This window comes from Penaeus japonicus, unplaced genomic scaffold (genome assembly GCF_977035675.1).
Source record: "Penaeus japonicus unplaced genomic scaffold, GWHDUDI00000001_assembly GWHDUDI00000031, whole genome shotgun sequence".
Taxonomy (NCBI): domain Eukaryota; kingdom Metazoa; phylum Arthropoda; class Malacostraca; order Decapoda; family Penaeidae; genus Penaeus; species Penaeus japonicus.
Window position 1 is genome coordinate 21,491,470 of NW_028234433.1, and position 15,000 is coordinate 21,506,469.

Genomic DNA, 15,000 nt, shown 5'->3' on the forward strand with positions numbered 1-15,000 from the left:
GGTCATTCATAATTTTACTCACTAAAACTCACGCGTTCTTCATCCCTCATGAAAGACATTGACAGTTTCCTCATACTGACAGCTTCCTCATACTGATAGCTTCCTCCTACCTCATATAACATCTAAATGACAAACGCATTACTCGAACGCTCATATATTCACATATTCTCACTCATACTTTTCCTCACCATCCCTAATTCCTCATTCCAAAACCCACGATAGACAGTACCATCTCCCTCATACTTTAATGAGTATCTATTCATCCTAAAAAACTCACAACCTCACAATCAACCTTATATATCAGTATCAGTCAATCTTTCATCCCTCACATCTCACGATCAACCTCAATGAGTATTTCCTCATCCTACACACACTTCATCCCTCACGACCACCCTCATACCTTAATGAGTATTTCCTCATCCTACACACTTCATCCTTCACACCTTAATGAGTATTTCCTCATCCTACACACTTCATCCTTCACACCTTAATGAGTAGTCCCTCATCCTACACACACTTCACCCTCACGACCACCCTCACACCTTAATGAGTATTCCCTCATCCTACACACACTTCATCCCTCACACCTTAATGAGTATTCCCTCATCCTACACACACTCACCCTACGACCAGCCTAATGAGTATTTCCTCATCGTACACACACACTTCACCCTCACACCTTAATGAGTAGTCCCTCATCCTACACACACTTCACCCTCACGACCACCCTCACACCTTAATGAGTATTCCCTCATCCTACACACACTTCATCCCTCACACCTTAATGAGTATTCCCTCATCCTACACACACTTCATCCCTCATACCCTAATGAATATTTCCTCATCCTACACACACTTCATCCCTCACACCTTAATGAGTATTTCCTCATCCCACACACACTTCACCCTCACGACCACCCTCATACCTTAATGAGTATTTCCTCATCCTACACACACCTCACCCTCACGACCACCCTCACACCTTAATGAGTATTTCCTCATCCTACACACACCTCACCCTCACGACCACCCTCACACCTTAATGAGTATTTCCTCATCCTACACACACCTCACCCTCACGACCACCCTCACACCTTAATGAGTATTTCCTCATCCTACACACATCTCACCCTCACGACCACCCTCACACCTTAATGAGTATTTCCTCATCCTACACACACCTCACCCTCACGACCACCCTCATACCTTAATGAGTATTTCCTCATCCTACACACACCTCACCCTCACGACCACCCTCATACCTTAATGAGTATTTCCTCATCCTACACACACCTCACCCTCACGACCACCCTCACACCTTAATGAGTATTTCCTCATCCTCACACACTTCACCCTCACGACCACCCTCACACCTTAATGAGTATTTCCTCATCCTACACACACTTCACCCTCACGACCACCCTCACACCTTAATGAGTATTTCCTCATCCCACACACACTTCACCCTCACGACCACCCTCATACCTTAATGAGTATTACCTCATCCTACACACACCTCACCCTCACGACCACCCTCACACCTTAATGAGTATCTCCCCATCCTACACACACACTTCACCCTCACGACCAGCCTCATACCTTAATGAGTATTACCTCATCCTACACACACGCTTCATCCCTCACGACCACCCTTATCCCTTAATGAGTATTTCCTCATCCCACACACACTTCATCCCTCACGACCACCCTCATACCTTAATGAGTATCATCTTGAGCGCACTTAAGTGGTCGGGATTCTTGTAGTCAAAATTTTCCAGCTTCTTCTTGAAGTCGTCTACGATCTCCGAGTGCCTCATCATGTCCGTGGCCAAGATGAGCATGATGATGTCCTGGGGGGGGGGGAGGGAGGGGGAAGAGGAAGAGGGAGGGAGGGAGAGGGGAGGGAGAAGGGAGGGAGATAGAGGGAGGGAGAGGGAGGAAGGAGAGGGGGAGGAAGAGGGAGCGAGGGAGGGGAAGGGGAGGGAGGGAGGGAGGGGATGAGGAAGGGAGTGAGGGAGTGAGGGAGGGGAAGGGAGAGGGAGTGAGAGGGAGATAGAGGGAGAGAGGGAGGGGAAGGGAGGGAGATAGAGGGAGTGAGGGAGGGGAAGGGGGAGATAGAGGGAGTGAGGGAGGGGAAGGGGAAGGGGAGGGAGGGAGGGGAAGAGGAAGAGGGAGGGAGCGAGAGGGAGGGAGGGAGAGGGAGTGATGGAAGGGGAAAGGAGAGAGAGTGAGGGAGAGGAAGGGGAAAGGAATGGGGGAGGGGAAGGGGAAGGGAAGGGAGGGAGAGGAAGGGAGTGAAGGAGTGAAGGAGGGGAAAGGGGAGGGAGAAAGAGGGAGGGAATGAAGGAGTGAAGGAGGGTAAAGGGAAGGGGGAGGAGGAGGGAGAGTGAGGGAGAGAGTGAATGGAGGAGAAGGGAGAGGGAGTGAAAGGGAGTGAGAGGGAGGGAAAGGGAGGGAGAGGAAGGGAGAGGGAGGGAGAGGGAGAGAGAGAGGGAGAATAATGGGAGGAGAAGGGAGAGGAAGGAAGAGAGAAAGAGAAAAAATAATGGGAGGAGAAAAGAGAGGGAGAGAGAGTAATGGAAAGAGGTGGAGAGGGGGAGAAAAAGGGAAAATGATGGAAGGGTCAGATATATACACAGTCACGCAGATTATGGCTTTAACGTAAACATCTACACAATCGTATAATTATGTAATGTGTTTCAGACCTAAACATACACAAACACACACAAAAAGTCGATTATTTAACATACTTTTCAATCTAATAATTCTGCTCAATTTTCCTATCAATGATGATCTTCCTTCTTTGTATTTTCCTTTCTTTGTTCCTATAATTTATATATTATTTTGAAATCTACTGTCTTTCCATCTACTATAATTTTTTTTCATGTTTCTTATCAATAATCTTCTCTTTGTTGATGCAAATAAATTTATCTCATTTTCAAATCTGATTTATGTTCTTTCCATGTCCTATAAAATTTCCAATCTTCCTTTTTGATAATATGTTGCCTTCATTTCGTCTTTATTCATATATTTTTTTCTCTCTTTTTTTTTAATCTAATGTATTCCTTTTTCATCCTATATTTTTATTTGTATTTTATTATTATCTTTTTTATATCTAAATCACTCTCTTTCCATCTCCTATCATTTTTACAATTTACTTCATCTTTTTTTTTAAACTGAAGTCTTCCTCCAGTTGTTCATATCATTTACATCTCCTTTTCAAATCTGAATTATCATATTACAACCTATAATTTTTCCAGTAATCCGATCATGATATTTTTCCCTTAATATTTTAATTGGTTTGTTCCTATGACTGTCTTTCCAATATATTTTCTAATCTCCCTATTAACAATGTTTTCCCTCTTGTTTTATCAATATCAATTACATTACAACCATAAATCTAAATCACTATAAACATAATTCCTATCATTCTTTCATCACCTTATTTCCAAACCTAAATGCCCACCTTTCCACCTCCTATCCTCCATTCTAATCTTCCTATCAATAATTCCTTCCCTTCATCTTTTATCTATTTATCTATCTATTTTATTCCACCTTTCAAGACCCTCAACTCACGGCGCGTATCTCCTTAAACAGCTGTTCGGGGACGCTGGAAAAAATGTTGCACTCGGGGTTGGCCAGGACCCGGAAGCTGACGGCACAGTGGTGGTTCTCCAGCGGCGAGGAGTCGTTGTAGCGAACCGCCAGCTCTGTCCGGGCGTTGATCTGGTACCTGGTGAGGGAGAGAGACGCGGGTGTAGTAGAGGGTAGTAGGGAACGGCTTAGGGGGTAGTGCTTAGGGGGTAAAGGGTATGTTTGGGCTGGAGTGTATTAGGGAACGGCGGGTAGTGTTAAAGGGGAAAGAACATTAGAGAACATAGAGAACATTAAAGAAACGCAAATACCGCTCAGGGGAAAGAGCACGTTAATACTAGAGAACATTAAAGAGCAGCAGATAGCACTTATGTTCGCTCTTGAGAACATTAAAGAACGACAGATGACGCAAATGGGAAAAGAACAGTTTATACTAGAAACCGTCTGAAAAAAACAACACTAAGGATAGGAGACGTTCGAAATAAAAAACTTTAAAGAACGGTTCTGTGGGAGAAGGCAGATTTGTACTAGAGAACTTAAAAGAACGGCAGACAGTTCTAATGGATAAAGATGTGTTCTTACTACAGGACATTAGAGAACGGCGTGTTTCACTATAGAGTTAAAACAGAAAAGGATTACTATAGTAGTCTCAGTAAGGAAAAACAGATCTATCAATAGACAGATAGATCGATAGACGAGGAAATAAACGAGTAGATAAATCGCTGAACACATCTACAAAACGTTTACAAATTTGCAAGGAAACACAGAAGGAAAAGGTTGTGGAAGCAAACAAAAAATATGTTTTTTCCCAAAGGCCTGAATATTAATTTCCTTTTTTTCAATCATCTGCCTTTTTCACATTATCCCTTTTGAAGTTGAATTTGGTATAGAAACGGTTTATCTACTTATAAACATGTTTACAAGAAGAGTTAGTACGCTTCTGCTCTTTCCATCAAATGCTATTATGTCCTGGGACAAGGAGTATAAGTACATAAGTATCTTGCTCTCCTTAAAACTCTCTCTCTCTCCTCTCTCTCTCTCTCTCTCTCTCTCTCTCTCTCTCTCTCTCTCTCTCTCTCTCTCTCTCTCTCACACACCCTATCTCCTTCCTCCCCCTCTCCCTCTCTCTCCCTCCCTTCCCCCCTCTCCCTCCCCTTTACCCCCTTTCCCATCCCCTCCCTCCCCTCCCCTTAACCCCCCCATCCTCCCATCTCTCTACCAGTTATTATATCCCGGATGATCGAGATCGTGGCAGACGCAGGCGGAGAGGAGGATGCCCAGGTCCTTCCGAGAGAGCTTCTCCTGCAGGCGACACAGGTGGATCATACTGTACATCATCTGGGTCACGCAGAAGCAGTGTCTGAAGTTGTGGAAGGGGTTGTTGCGGTAGTTCTCTTGGACGCACACCTGAGGGGAGAGAAGAATGAGGGGGAGGGGGAGGAGGAAGGGGGAAGGGGGGAAGAAGGGGAAGGGGTGATCATTAGGGTGTTGAAAGTAATTTTTATTTTTTTTATAGTTGGTGGAGACTTTTATGTAAGTTTTTGTTGGTGGAGACTCTTGCAACGAACGTCATCCGTGCAATATTGATTATGCTACTGAAAAAATATTTTGTTGTTGATCTTGCGTTGTGGATATTTTAGCATTCATATTATTCTATTGTAGAGACAAATCTTATAACCAACTACTAATAGATATCAGTATTGTACAAAATGTAGCTAATTGTAACTCGCCAGCAAATATATGGAATATATAATAAATTACAAATAAGCACACGATGAAATAGTACAAGATTTAAGAAAAAAAAAATAGATCATGCAAATTACGTAGAATTTACTAACCAAGAAATTCCGTAACGTGGGGGGCGTGACGCAAAATTCCTCCATAAGACCTAGGTCCTGGTACATGTATTCGATCAACACCAGCATCTGTCGAGGGGAAAAGATTCAATTTAACATTTCGTTACATCTGTTTCACTTTTCTCTTTCTTTCTCTCTTTTTCTTTCTTTCTTTCTTTCTTTCGCTCTCTCTCTCTATCTCTCTGTCTCTCTCTCTCTCTCTCTCTTTTTTTTTCTCTCTCTCCCTCTCTCTCTCTCTCTCTCTCTCTCTCTCTCTCTCTCTCTCTCTCTCTCTCTCTCTCTCTATTTATATTTATATATATATATATATATATATATATATATATATATATATATCTCCGTCGGTCTGCATTTCTCTCTCTCTCTCTCTCTCTCTCTCTCTCTCTCTCTCTCTGCCACTCACCCTTCGCGCCCTCCTCCCATTTCTTTTCCCTCATTCTCTCCCTCCTCCCTCCTTCTTCCCTCTCCGTATTCCTCCTCCCTCCTCCTTCTCTCCCTCTCCCCTCTCTGAACTGACCTCATTGGGCTCCCACTGCCACACGTCGAAGGAAGGCTGTTTCAGGTTCTCCACTGTGTCAGCTGTCAGTTTGTACTGTGGGGACAAGAAGGTATTAGAAGGCGGGGAATGAGGTGATTTCAGTGCACCTCTGTCTATCTATCTGTCTATCTATCTGTCTATGTCTCTGTCGCTGTCTCAGTGTCTTTCTCTGTCTCTGTCTCTCTCTCTCTCTCTGGCATATATATAAAGAACTCCATACCATCCAAAGTGATCGATGACAAACGCGACACATGTGCTGAATATTTCGGTGTTAGATTATTTCTTGATGGCAAAACTATCATTATTGTTAATGTATATAACCCGCATGATAGTGAAGAGGTACCTAAACTTCCTGACAATGTGATACATAATGATGCTGTGTTATTTTGTGGAGATTTTAATGCTCACCATATATTAATTTTATTATAGATACTGGTCGTGTCTTTGACATAATCAGTGATATAAAAGTTTTTTTTTTACCGACCAGATAAAACATGTAAATATGTTAACCGAGTATAATGCAGCCCCTCAGGTATGTAAGGTTTGTGCTTGACTAAGCCCTTTACGCAATAGAAGCTTAGCCAGTTTGGATAGATGCTTGACATCTTACCCTGGCTTTTTACAGGGCATGCAAACTGTTCTCCAAATAAACTATATCAAATCTCTCTCTCTCTCTCTCTCTCACACACACACATCTATATGGCAATATGTCTGTCTATCTGTATGATACAACTGATATCAACATGTCACATTAATAAGAATCATTATAATTAACAGTTATACAATATGACCTTTCATAATTATCATCACTGCCTAGGCTGAAGCAGCTACATACAACTATCTCTTATATAAGGGATGATAATAATCCTACCACGACGTTATATATTGCTGCCGTCCCTGTGTTTATGGATTGCTGTTGGGTAATTTTCCCCTTCGACTCGGAAAAATATTAACGTTTTCTTCTATAATAAGCATGGTATATCTCGTATAAGGAACACATAGTAACATATAGTATATCTTTTTGTTTCTTTATGAGTAATATCTTTCCTTGTTACAGCTATATCAGTATTTCATTTACAGTAGATATGCTCTTTGGTAATAAACATGCTGACACTTTCTCGCTTAATGAATAGCAATCAGAACACCTGTATTGACAATATAGCCTCGCTGGTAATAATACCTGGTCTCGCTGTTAACGAAGGAATGTAATTATACCTACCCACACGCCACACAGAATGCGTAAAACTGGGTAAGGCTACACACAAGATATATCGCTATCAAATATCAGTACCAATTAGTGACGTAGAAGACAAAGGAAAATAGCTATAAGAAAAAAATATGACCAAGGAAAAAATAAGAAGACTAACGAGGTCCCAGTAATATATAAAAGATAAAAATAAATCAGTCGACATGGCGTTCTCCTATATTCACTTTTCCATAAATTCTGGCAATATGATTACTTAATTTCTGCATATCTTCGTAATTTCAAGAAACATCCCTTTTCAATTACGCATAAATAGTTTTAGGTGCGAGTAAGAAAAGAAAAGAAAAAAAAAAAAGAGAAAATAAAGGATTCAATATAAGTATACATGAAGGTATTTCCGCCGTACACTCATCCAGGTACAAGTAACACAAGTAACAAAGTAACAAATGCAGTTATACAGGTACGAATAAACAAGTAACTTTCCCAGTGATATATTCAATCGTGGGTTTGAATTAATCAATACACATAGATATTCATACTCATTAGATGAACTGTAAATTCGGAATAGAAGCAAAATGCAAAACTTTACACACACACACAAAAAAAGAAGTAAATGATAAAAAACACACCTAAGAAAGAGGAGTAGACAAACATAAACATATGAATACTTTAGTGACTGTATACACTCAGGACCCGTACTTAAATATGCATTGTTTTCAAAACTAAACTCATAAGATTGGTTTATATAAATGTAAATGACATAATACATCCATAAAACTCAAATACATAGCTACTTTTTTTTTTTTTTTTTTTTTTAAGGCCAAAAAATCGAAAACGAATGGTGAATAGGACATCCTGCTACACGATAGAAAAGTAATTTGATTAAAGAAAATTGTTATATTTCTCAGGGTAACTTACATATTCTGTGCACCGAAAGCCTAAACTAAATAAATTATATCCATAAATACAACCTGAAACCATAAACACACAAACACTTAGATCTCGAAGTTACTTAATTAATCACACAAACTACATGAAAAACACAGATAAATCCTGTAACATATACCTTTGTGAATGACGGAGGTTCCCGCTGCAAGGTAATCACATGTTCCCGAACGGTTCCCGGCGAGAAGAAAGTCGCAGGGAGAGTAACGGCAGGTCTATAGGGGGAGAGGGAAACGTGCGCTTTTCATTAGATTTTCATTTTATAATAGGGTTGTTCTGTCTTAGTAATAGGTTCGTTTCTTCTGAGCTGGAGGGGTTAATTATATTAGAGTTAGTTCCCTTTGTAAAATTAGAGGCATGTATATATATATATATATATATATATATATATATATATATATATATATATATATATATATATTTATTTATTTATTTATTTATTTTTTTTTTTTACTTTAGTTTCTCCTTCTCTTAGTTGGAGGTATTCAACTTTTAAAATAACTTTCCCTCATCTGAGCTGCGCCATTCACCCTTTTTACACATATTTTCCTCGTTCAAAATGGAGACATTCAAATATATATTTTTTCCCATAATTTTCTCTTCTCTGAAATTTAGACATATTCTTTTGCATTGATTTTTCTACTCTCTGCTGAAGACATATTTTTACCTTAGTTTCCCCTCTTCGAACTGGTGACATATATATATTTTTATATTTGTTTCCCACTCTTTCAGCTAGACATATATCTTTTTACGTTGGTTACCCCTATTCTGAATTTGCATTAGTATCCCCTTTGTATTTTATTTTAATTTTCTTTTCCTTTTCTTCGTTAGAGTAATTGAGATGTCTGCATTATTTCTATTTGTATATCAAGTGTTCAAGTTTCTCCTTTTTGCAAATTATTTTGTATTTAGTCTCTCTTATGTATATATACATATACAACGTGACATGTGACAATCATACACAATTCTACACTACTGTTTTATTACAACACAGGTGTTTTGGATACAACTATATACAAATACACAATAATGTTAATTAAACCAGAGGTGTTCTGATATGCCTATGCACAAATAAACAGCACAACAGTTACATATTTAGATACAGGAATTGAAGCACAACTATACACGTATGTGCGCTGTTTTATCATAGCACAGACATTTTAACACAACTATGCAAAGATACACTGTTGTTTTATCATAGCACACATAGATAAACTTATTCAAGCACTGATGTAACAATAGATAACAAGACAAACTCGAATACATAAGGAAAAAACGGATACAGTGCACTCAACGTTCACTACTCTGACCCTACTGTGAAAACATACATACATATAAAATACATAATACATAAAGACATAACACTGACACAACAGTATACAACGACGGAAATAATACAAATAAATGTCAGATACATAAATGGTTAATCATAAAATAGTGTTAATTCATTATATAAAATAATTGTTATACGAAATGTCAAATATACAATTCTGAAAAAAAATTGATAATATATACTGAATATCCAAATATGTAAAAGACACAACGAAATATATCAGTATATAACCACAAGCTATAATATACATTTGATGACAATAATAATAATAATAATAATGACAATAACAAAAATGATAAGAACAATAACAATAACAAAAATGACAATAGCAATGACAATGATAATGATAATAACAATACTACTACTACTACTACTACTAATGATATTAATAACAATAATAATAACAACAAACAAAAAATAACAAAATAAGACAAAAACAAAAGACGATCGCATCTCACCTGAGTCTAGTAAAATCAACATGGCGGGTCTTTTGGTGAGTCAAGAAGGCGTCCCGGATGTCAGCGATCTCGTACTTGAATTTCTCAATCTCAATCACACGCTTGCTGTCTCCCACACGAGGCCAGGGCAAGGGACTCCACATTAACACACACGTTCATGGATTTAGAACGCACGCAAAAAAAAAGAAAGAAAAAGAAACGAAAAGAAAAGAAAAGAAAAGAAAAAAAAAGCGCGCGAAAAATTGGGTGGCGGGTGGCGGGGGATGGGGGGTAGGGAGGGAGGGAGGGGGTAAGGGGGGGTAAGGAGGGGGGGTAAGGAGGGAGGGTTTGGAGGGGAGGGGAAGGGAGGGGAGGGGGTGGAGGCTTTGGGCTGTATTATTACGATTATTATAAACAGTAGTGGTAGTATCATAATCATTCTCATTTCCATGAATAGTGTTGATATCATTAACATTTTTATTTCCACTACTACTTCAATCAGTCACATAAATAAACTGGAGATGACAGATAAATATGAGAATGATAATGAGGATAACAGATAGGATAAGAATACTGATAATAATGAAAATATTAATATACTGATGACTTATTACTTTAACAATAATAGTAACTACCACATCATTAACAGTGAAAATAACAACACCCAACACGCTAAACCAGAAGAAAATAATTATAATCCCAGCCTTAAGAAAGTCATAACAACATTGCAGGTTAAGGGAAGTTACAACAAATTCCTAACCTAAGGGGAGTTACAATAACAAACAAACAAAAAACAACTTATGAGATATATACAGCAAATCCCAACCGAAGATGGGTTGTAACAACAAAACCAACCAAAGTATCAAAGTAACAAAAAAATGTTATATTCAAGCAAATACATCCTTATGAGAGTGAAAGTTATAATCAAACAATCATATTTCCAGAACAAAGAGAGTCTTAACAATAGCGCAATCCCGACCCTAACAAGTAAATACCTCGCAACAACAACAACAAAAAACATACCTACAAAGAAAAAAAAGAAGACCTAAAATATACCGAAAAAATCACCCCTCACCCGACCCCCCCAAAAAACAAACTTAAACCCCACAGACAAGACTCCACAAAAAGAAATCCAAAATAACCCGAAAAAACAACCCCGCCCCCCCCAAAAAAAAGAAAAAAAAATTAAACCCCACAGATATATTTAAAAGCCTAAACCCCACAGACAAGACTCCGCATCAGATCCTTACTTTCGAGCCTCTTCTCGAGCGCGGCGATGCGGGTTCCGAAGTCCGCTCGAAGCTCCTCGATCTTGAAGACCTTCTGGAGTTGGGCCGCCACCGCCGCCACCGTGCTCGAGACGGCGTCATCCCGGTCGCAACTCAGGTCTGGCGGAGAGGGATTGCTTTCGGTGTTGAGGTTGTTGTGGAGGTGGAGGAGGGGGAGGAGGAGGAGGAAGAGCTGGAGGAGGTAGTGGAGGTGGAAGAGGAGGTAGTGGAGGTAGAGGTAGTGGAGGAGGTGGAGGAGGTAGTGGAGGAGAAGAAGAAGAAGAAGAAGAAGAAGAAGGAGGAGGAGGAGGAGGAGAAGGAGGAGAAGGAGGAAGAGAAGTAGGAGGAGTTGGAGAAGTAGGGGGAGAATGAGGAGAAGGAGGAAAAGAAGGAAGAAAAGTAGGAGGAGAAGGAGGAAAAGAAGGAAGAGAAGTAGGAGGAGAAGGAGGAAAAGAAGGAAGAGAAGTAGGAGGAGAAGGAGGAAAAGAAGGAAGAGAAGTAGGAGGAGAAGGAGAAATAGGGGGAGGAGGAAGAAGAGGATAAGGATGAGGAGGAGGAAGAAGAGGTCGTGGAGGTAGTGTTGGAGGAGGAGGGCCAATGGCAAGAGAAAGAAGAAGAATTAGGAAAAAAAGAGGCAGAGGACATGGAAATGGCTTCCAAAAGGGATCGCTGTTGTTGTTATTATTGTTGTTGCAGGAAAGAAGGATAAAGGAATACGAAGAAGAAAAACGTAGACTCAAGGCAGGAAACTTGGAAGGAGAAAGAAGGAAGAAATATAAGAGGAGGAAATATCTACCTCTTGTTGCAGAAAACTTGATAGGAATACAATGGGAATGGGAATCGGAAGAAAAAAATAAAAATAAATAGAAGAAAAACACTAAACAATAACAATAACAGATTAATATAGGAAACTGGACACGAAAAAGAAAATAAAAAAAGAAGAAAATACAGAGGCGAGAGGAAAATAGGAATAAAAAGGACGATTACTAATTAAAGAAGGAAAAGAAAACGGGAATAAATAATCTCAAGGGAATGATGATAACAATGACACTGATGATGATAACAAGAACGAGAGCAAAGAAAATGATAGTGATTATTTTAATGATAATCATGATAATGATTATCATAATGATGATTATAATGATTATGATAAAGATCATGATACTAATATGACTATAGGTATAGTATATTTATTATAATTTATTATAAAAAAATATATATATTCTAACTTATCATGTATACATATAAAAGACTATAAATTGTTACTATCAATGATAATGCAATAATGATGACAAAGATGATAATTACTATCGCATCAATAAATATCATGATAACAATAATGATAGCAGCAATCAATGCTAATAACAAAGGTAATAATCATAAAAACAAACAAACAAACAAGAAAAAACAATGATAACAATCATAACAACAACAACAATAATGAATACAACAACAACAACCAAAACAAAGGCACATCGGTGAAAGCAAAGGACTTCCCGAAAGCAACTCTCAGACACAAAGAGTACGTGCCTGAGAGCCCGAGGTCCGCGTTGTTGCGCTGTTTTGCTCGGTTCCTTATCGCGGAGACACCTGCAACGACAACACCTGGGTCAAGATCTGATGTTGTCTGCGTATCTGTTTTCGTGTCTCGCTGTCTTGGTTGGACATGGGTAGGGTTATTGGATATATTTATATACATACATGTATACATCTATACACATGTATGTATACATGTATACATGGACACATGTACACACACACACACACACACATACATGTGTTTGTATCTTATATATGTAAATATATATCAATATATATGATATATATATGTATATATATATAAATATACATATATATATATATAATGTATATATATATATACATAAATATGTATATATATACACATATATATGTATATATATCATTCATATATATGTGTATGTGTGTATCTGCCTCTTTCATTCTCTCATATAGATATTCACAACACACCACCTCTCATTCAGGATCGTTCGATCTAGCTCCTCTGACTGAATGAAAATATTTCCGGCCGAGATAAGTATTCACTTTATATTGACTATAAAGGATCCATGTCCATCTGCATTTTCAAAAGCTTGGTAAATGTACCCTCATTCCTGGAAGAATAATTTCATACATATTGATTCCTCCTGAGCTATGATTAAAGAGAATTAAAGAAAATTACAGAAGCGTCCATTAAGCATTACTCCCCAATTCCCATATTAAAAAAATGATAATGGTTTTGAATGGCCCATTAACACTTTAAACCACTGACCTGAAAAAGGGCTGGGACCATACAGCTACTAGGAACCATACAGCTACTAGGAACCATACAGCTACTAGGACCATACAGCTACTAGGAACCATACAGCTACTAGGAACCATACAGCTACTAGGACCATACAGCTACTAGGAACCATACAGCTACTAGGAACCATACAGCTACTAGGACCATACAGCTACTAGGAACCATACAGCTACTAGGAACCATACAGCTACTAGGAACCATACAACTACTAGGACCCATACAGCTACTAGGACCCATACAGCTACTAGGACCCATACAGCTGCTGGACCCATACATCTACTAGGACCCATACAGCTACTAGGACCCATACAGCTACTAGGACCCATACAGCTGCTGGACCCATACAACTATTAGGACCCATACAGCTACTAGGACCCATACAACTACTAGGACCCATACAGCTACTAGGAACCATACAACTACTAGGACCCATACAGCTACTAGGACCCATACAACTACTAGGACCCATACAGCTACTAGGACCCATACAGCTGCTGGACCCATACATCTACTAGGACCCATACATCTACTAGGACCCATACAGCTACTAGGACCCATACAGCTACTAGGACCCATACAGCTGCTGGACCCATACATCTACTAGGACCCATACATCTACTAGGACCCATACAGCTACTAGGACCCATACAGCTACTAGGACCCATACAGCTACTAGGACCCATACAGCTGCTGGACCCATACATCTACTAGGACCCATACAGCTACTAGGACCCATACAGCTACTAGGAACCATACAACTACTAGGACCATACAACTACTAGAACCCATACAGTCGCGGCCTTCAAAAAATGAGTTTTCAAACAGCATGCTGCCTGAAACAGTCTCATTTTGAGGTCAGTGCTTTAAACACCAATAGATCTAAGACAGATAGATCACCAATGTATCTTTATATAATTTTATTTTTAACTTTGGGTAAGTCCTTTCCTTGACTTAATCTCTTTTCTCTATAAAGTCAACCAACCTCCTAAGCTCAACAATACTTACTCTGCTTGTATGCATGGGTATCTACCACGTAAGCATCTCTGAAAGCATGAGAAATCACAATATTAGGTTTTGATGTGTTTTATCATTAATTGAAACGCCTATTTATTTTGTTCTTGTGTTAAAACTGTGAACGAATATGTTAATAGATAGATAGATGATGAATTTCACGAGAGAATATATATCATTGTCAGGATCGTTGTTATTGTTATTATCATTACTAATGTTATTATTTTATTATCATTTTAGCTGTATCTGTCACTTAAGAATTACGGAATTTTTTTTATGATAATGATCCTTTCGATAATAACAATATCATTATAATTACAATAATCTTACTTGATTATTACACATATTACAATACCATTACTTGACTATCACTATTTTTGTACGTAATAATGTTTTTTGCTAATTGTACTAAGTATTGCAACTAGAAACCTCTCTAACATATATACAAAATCAACATAATAGGAACAATTAATCGTTAATGAGTTTGAAGT

General features: G+C 38.7%; 2 protein-coding genes across 2 annotated transcripts in view; both read right to left on the reverse strand.

Moving 5' to 3' along the window:
- LOC122250917 (high affinity cGMP-specific 3',5'-cyclic phosphodiesterase 9A) overlaps positions 1-10,094 on the reverse strand; it is a 14,103-nt gene extending 4,009 nt beyond the window's left edge. The window contains exons 1-7 of the mRNA XM_086555441.1: positions 9,929-10,094; positions 8,259-8,352; positions 5,968-6,042; positions 5,433-5,519; positions 4,814-5,001; positions 3,577-3,733; positions 1,716-1,850 (exon numbers count right to left, since the gene is read on the reverse strand). Coding sequence (XP_086411567.1) covers positions 1,716-1,850; positions 3,577-3,733; positions 4,814-5,001; positions 5,433-5,519; positions 5,968-6,042; positions 8,259-8,352; positions 9,929-10,071 — 879 coding nt within the window. The 5' untranslated portion in view covers positions 10,072-10,094. The remainder of the gene's footprint in view (positions 1-1,715; positions 1,851-3,576; positions 3,734-4,813; positions 5,002-5,432; positions 5,520-5,967; positions 6,043-8,258; positions 8,353-9,928) is intronic.
- Positions 10,095-11,119: 1,025 nt separating this feature from the next.
- The window catches only part of LOC147468055 (high affinity cGMP-specific 3',5'-cyclic phosphodiesterase 9A-like), a 17,121-nt gene continuing 13,240 nt past the window's right edge, over positions 11,120-15,000 (reverse strand). The window contains exons 3-6 of the mRNA XM_086555442.1: positions 14,504-14,541; positions 12,650-12,765; positions 11,972-11,987; positions 11,120-11,295 (exon numbers count right to left, since the gene is read on the reverse strand). Of these exons, the coding sequence (XP_086411568.1) occupies positions 11,120-11,295; positions 11,972-11,987; positions 12,650-12,765; positions 14,504-14,541 (346 nt within the window). The remainder of the gene's footprint in view (positions 11,296-11,971; positions 11,988-12,649; positions 12,766-14,503; positions 14,542-15,000) is intronic.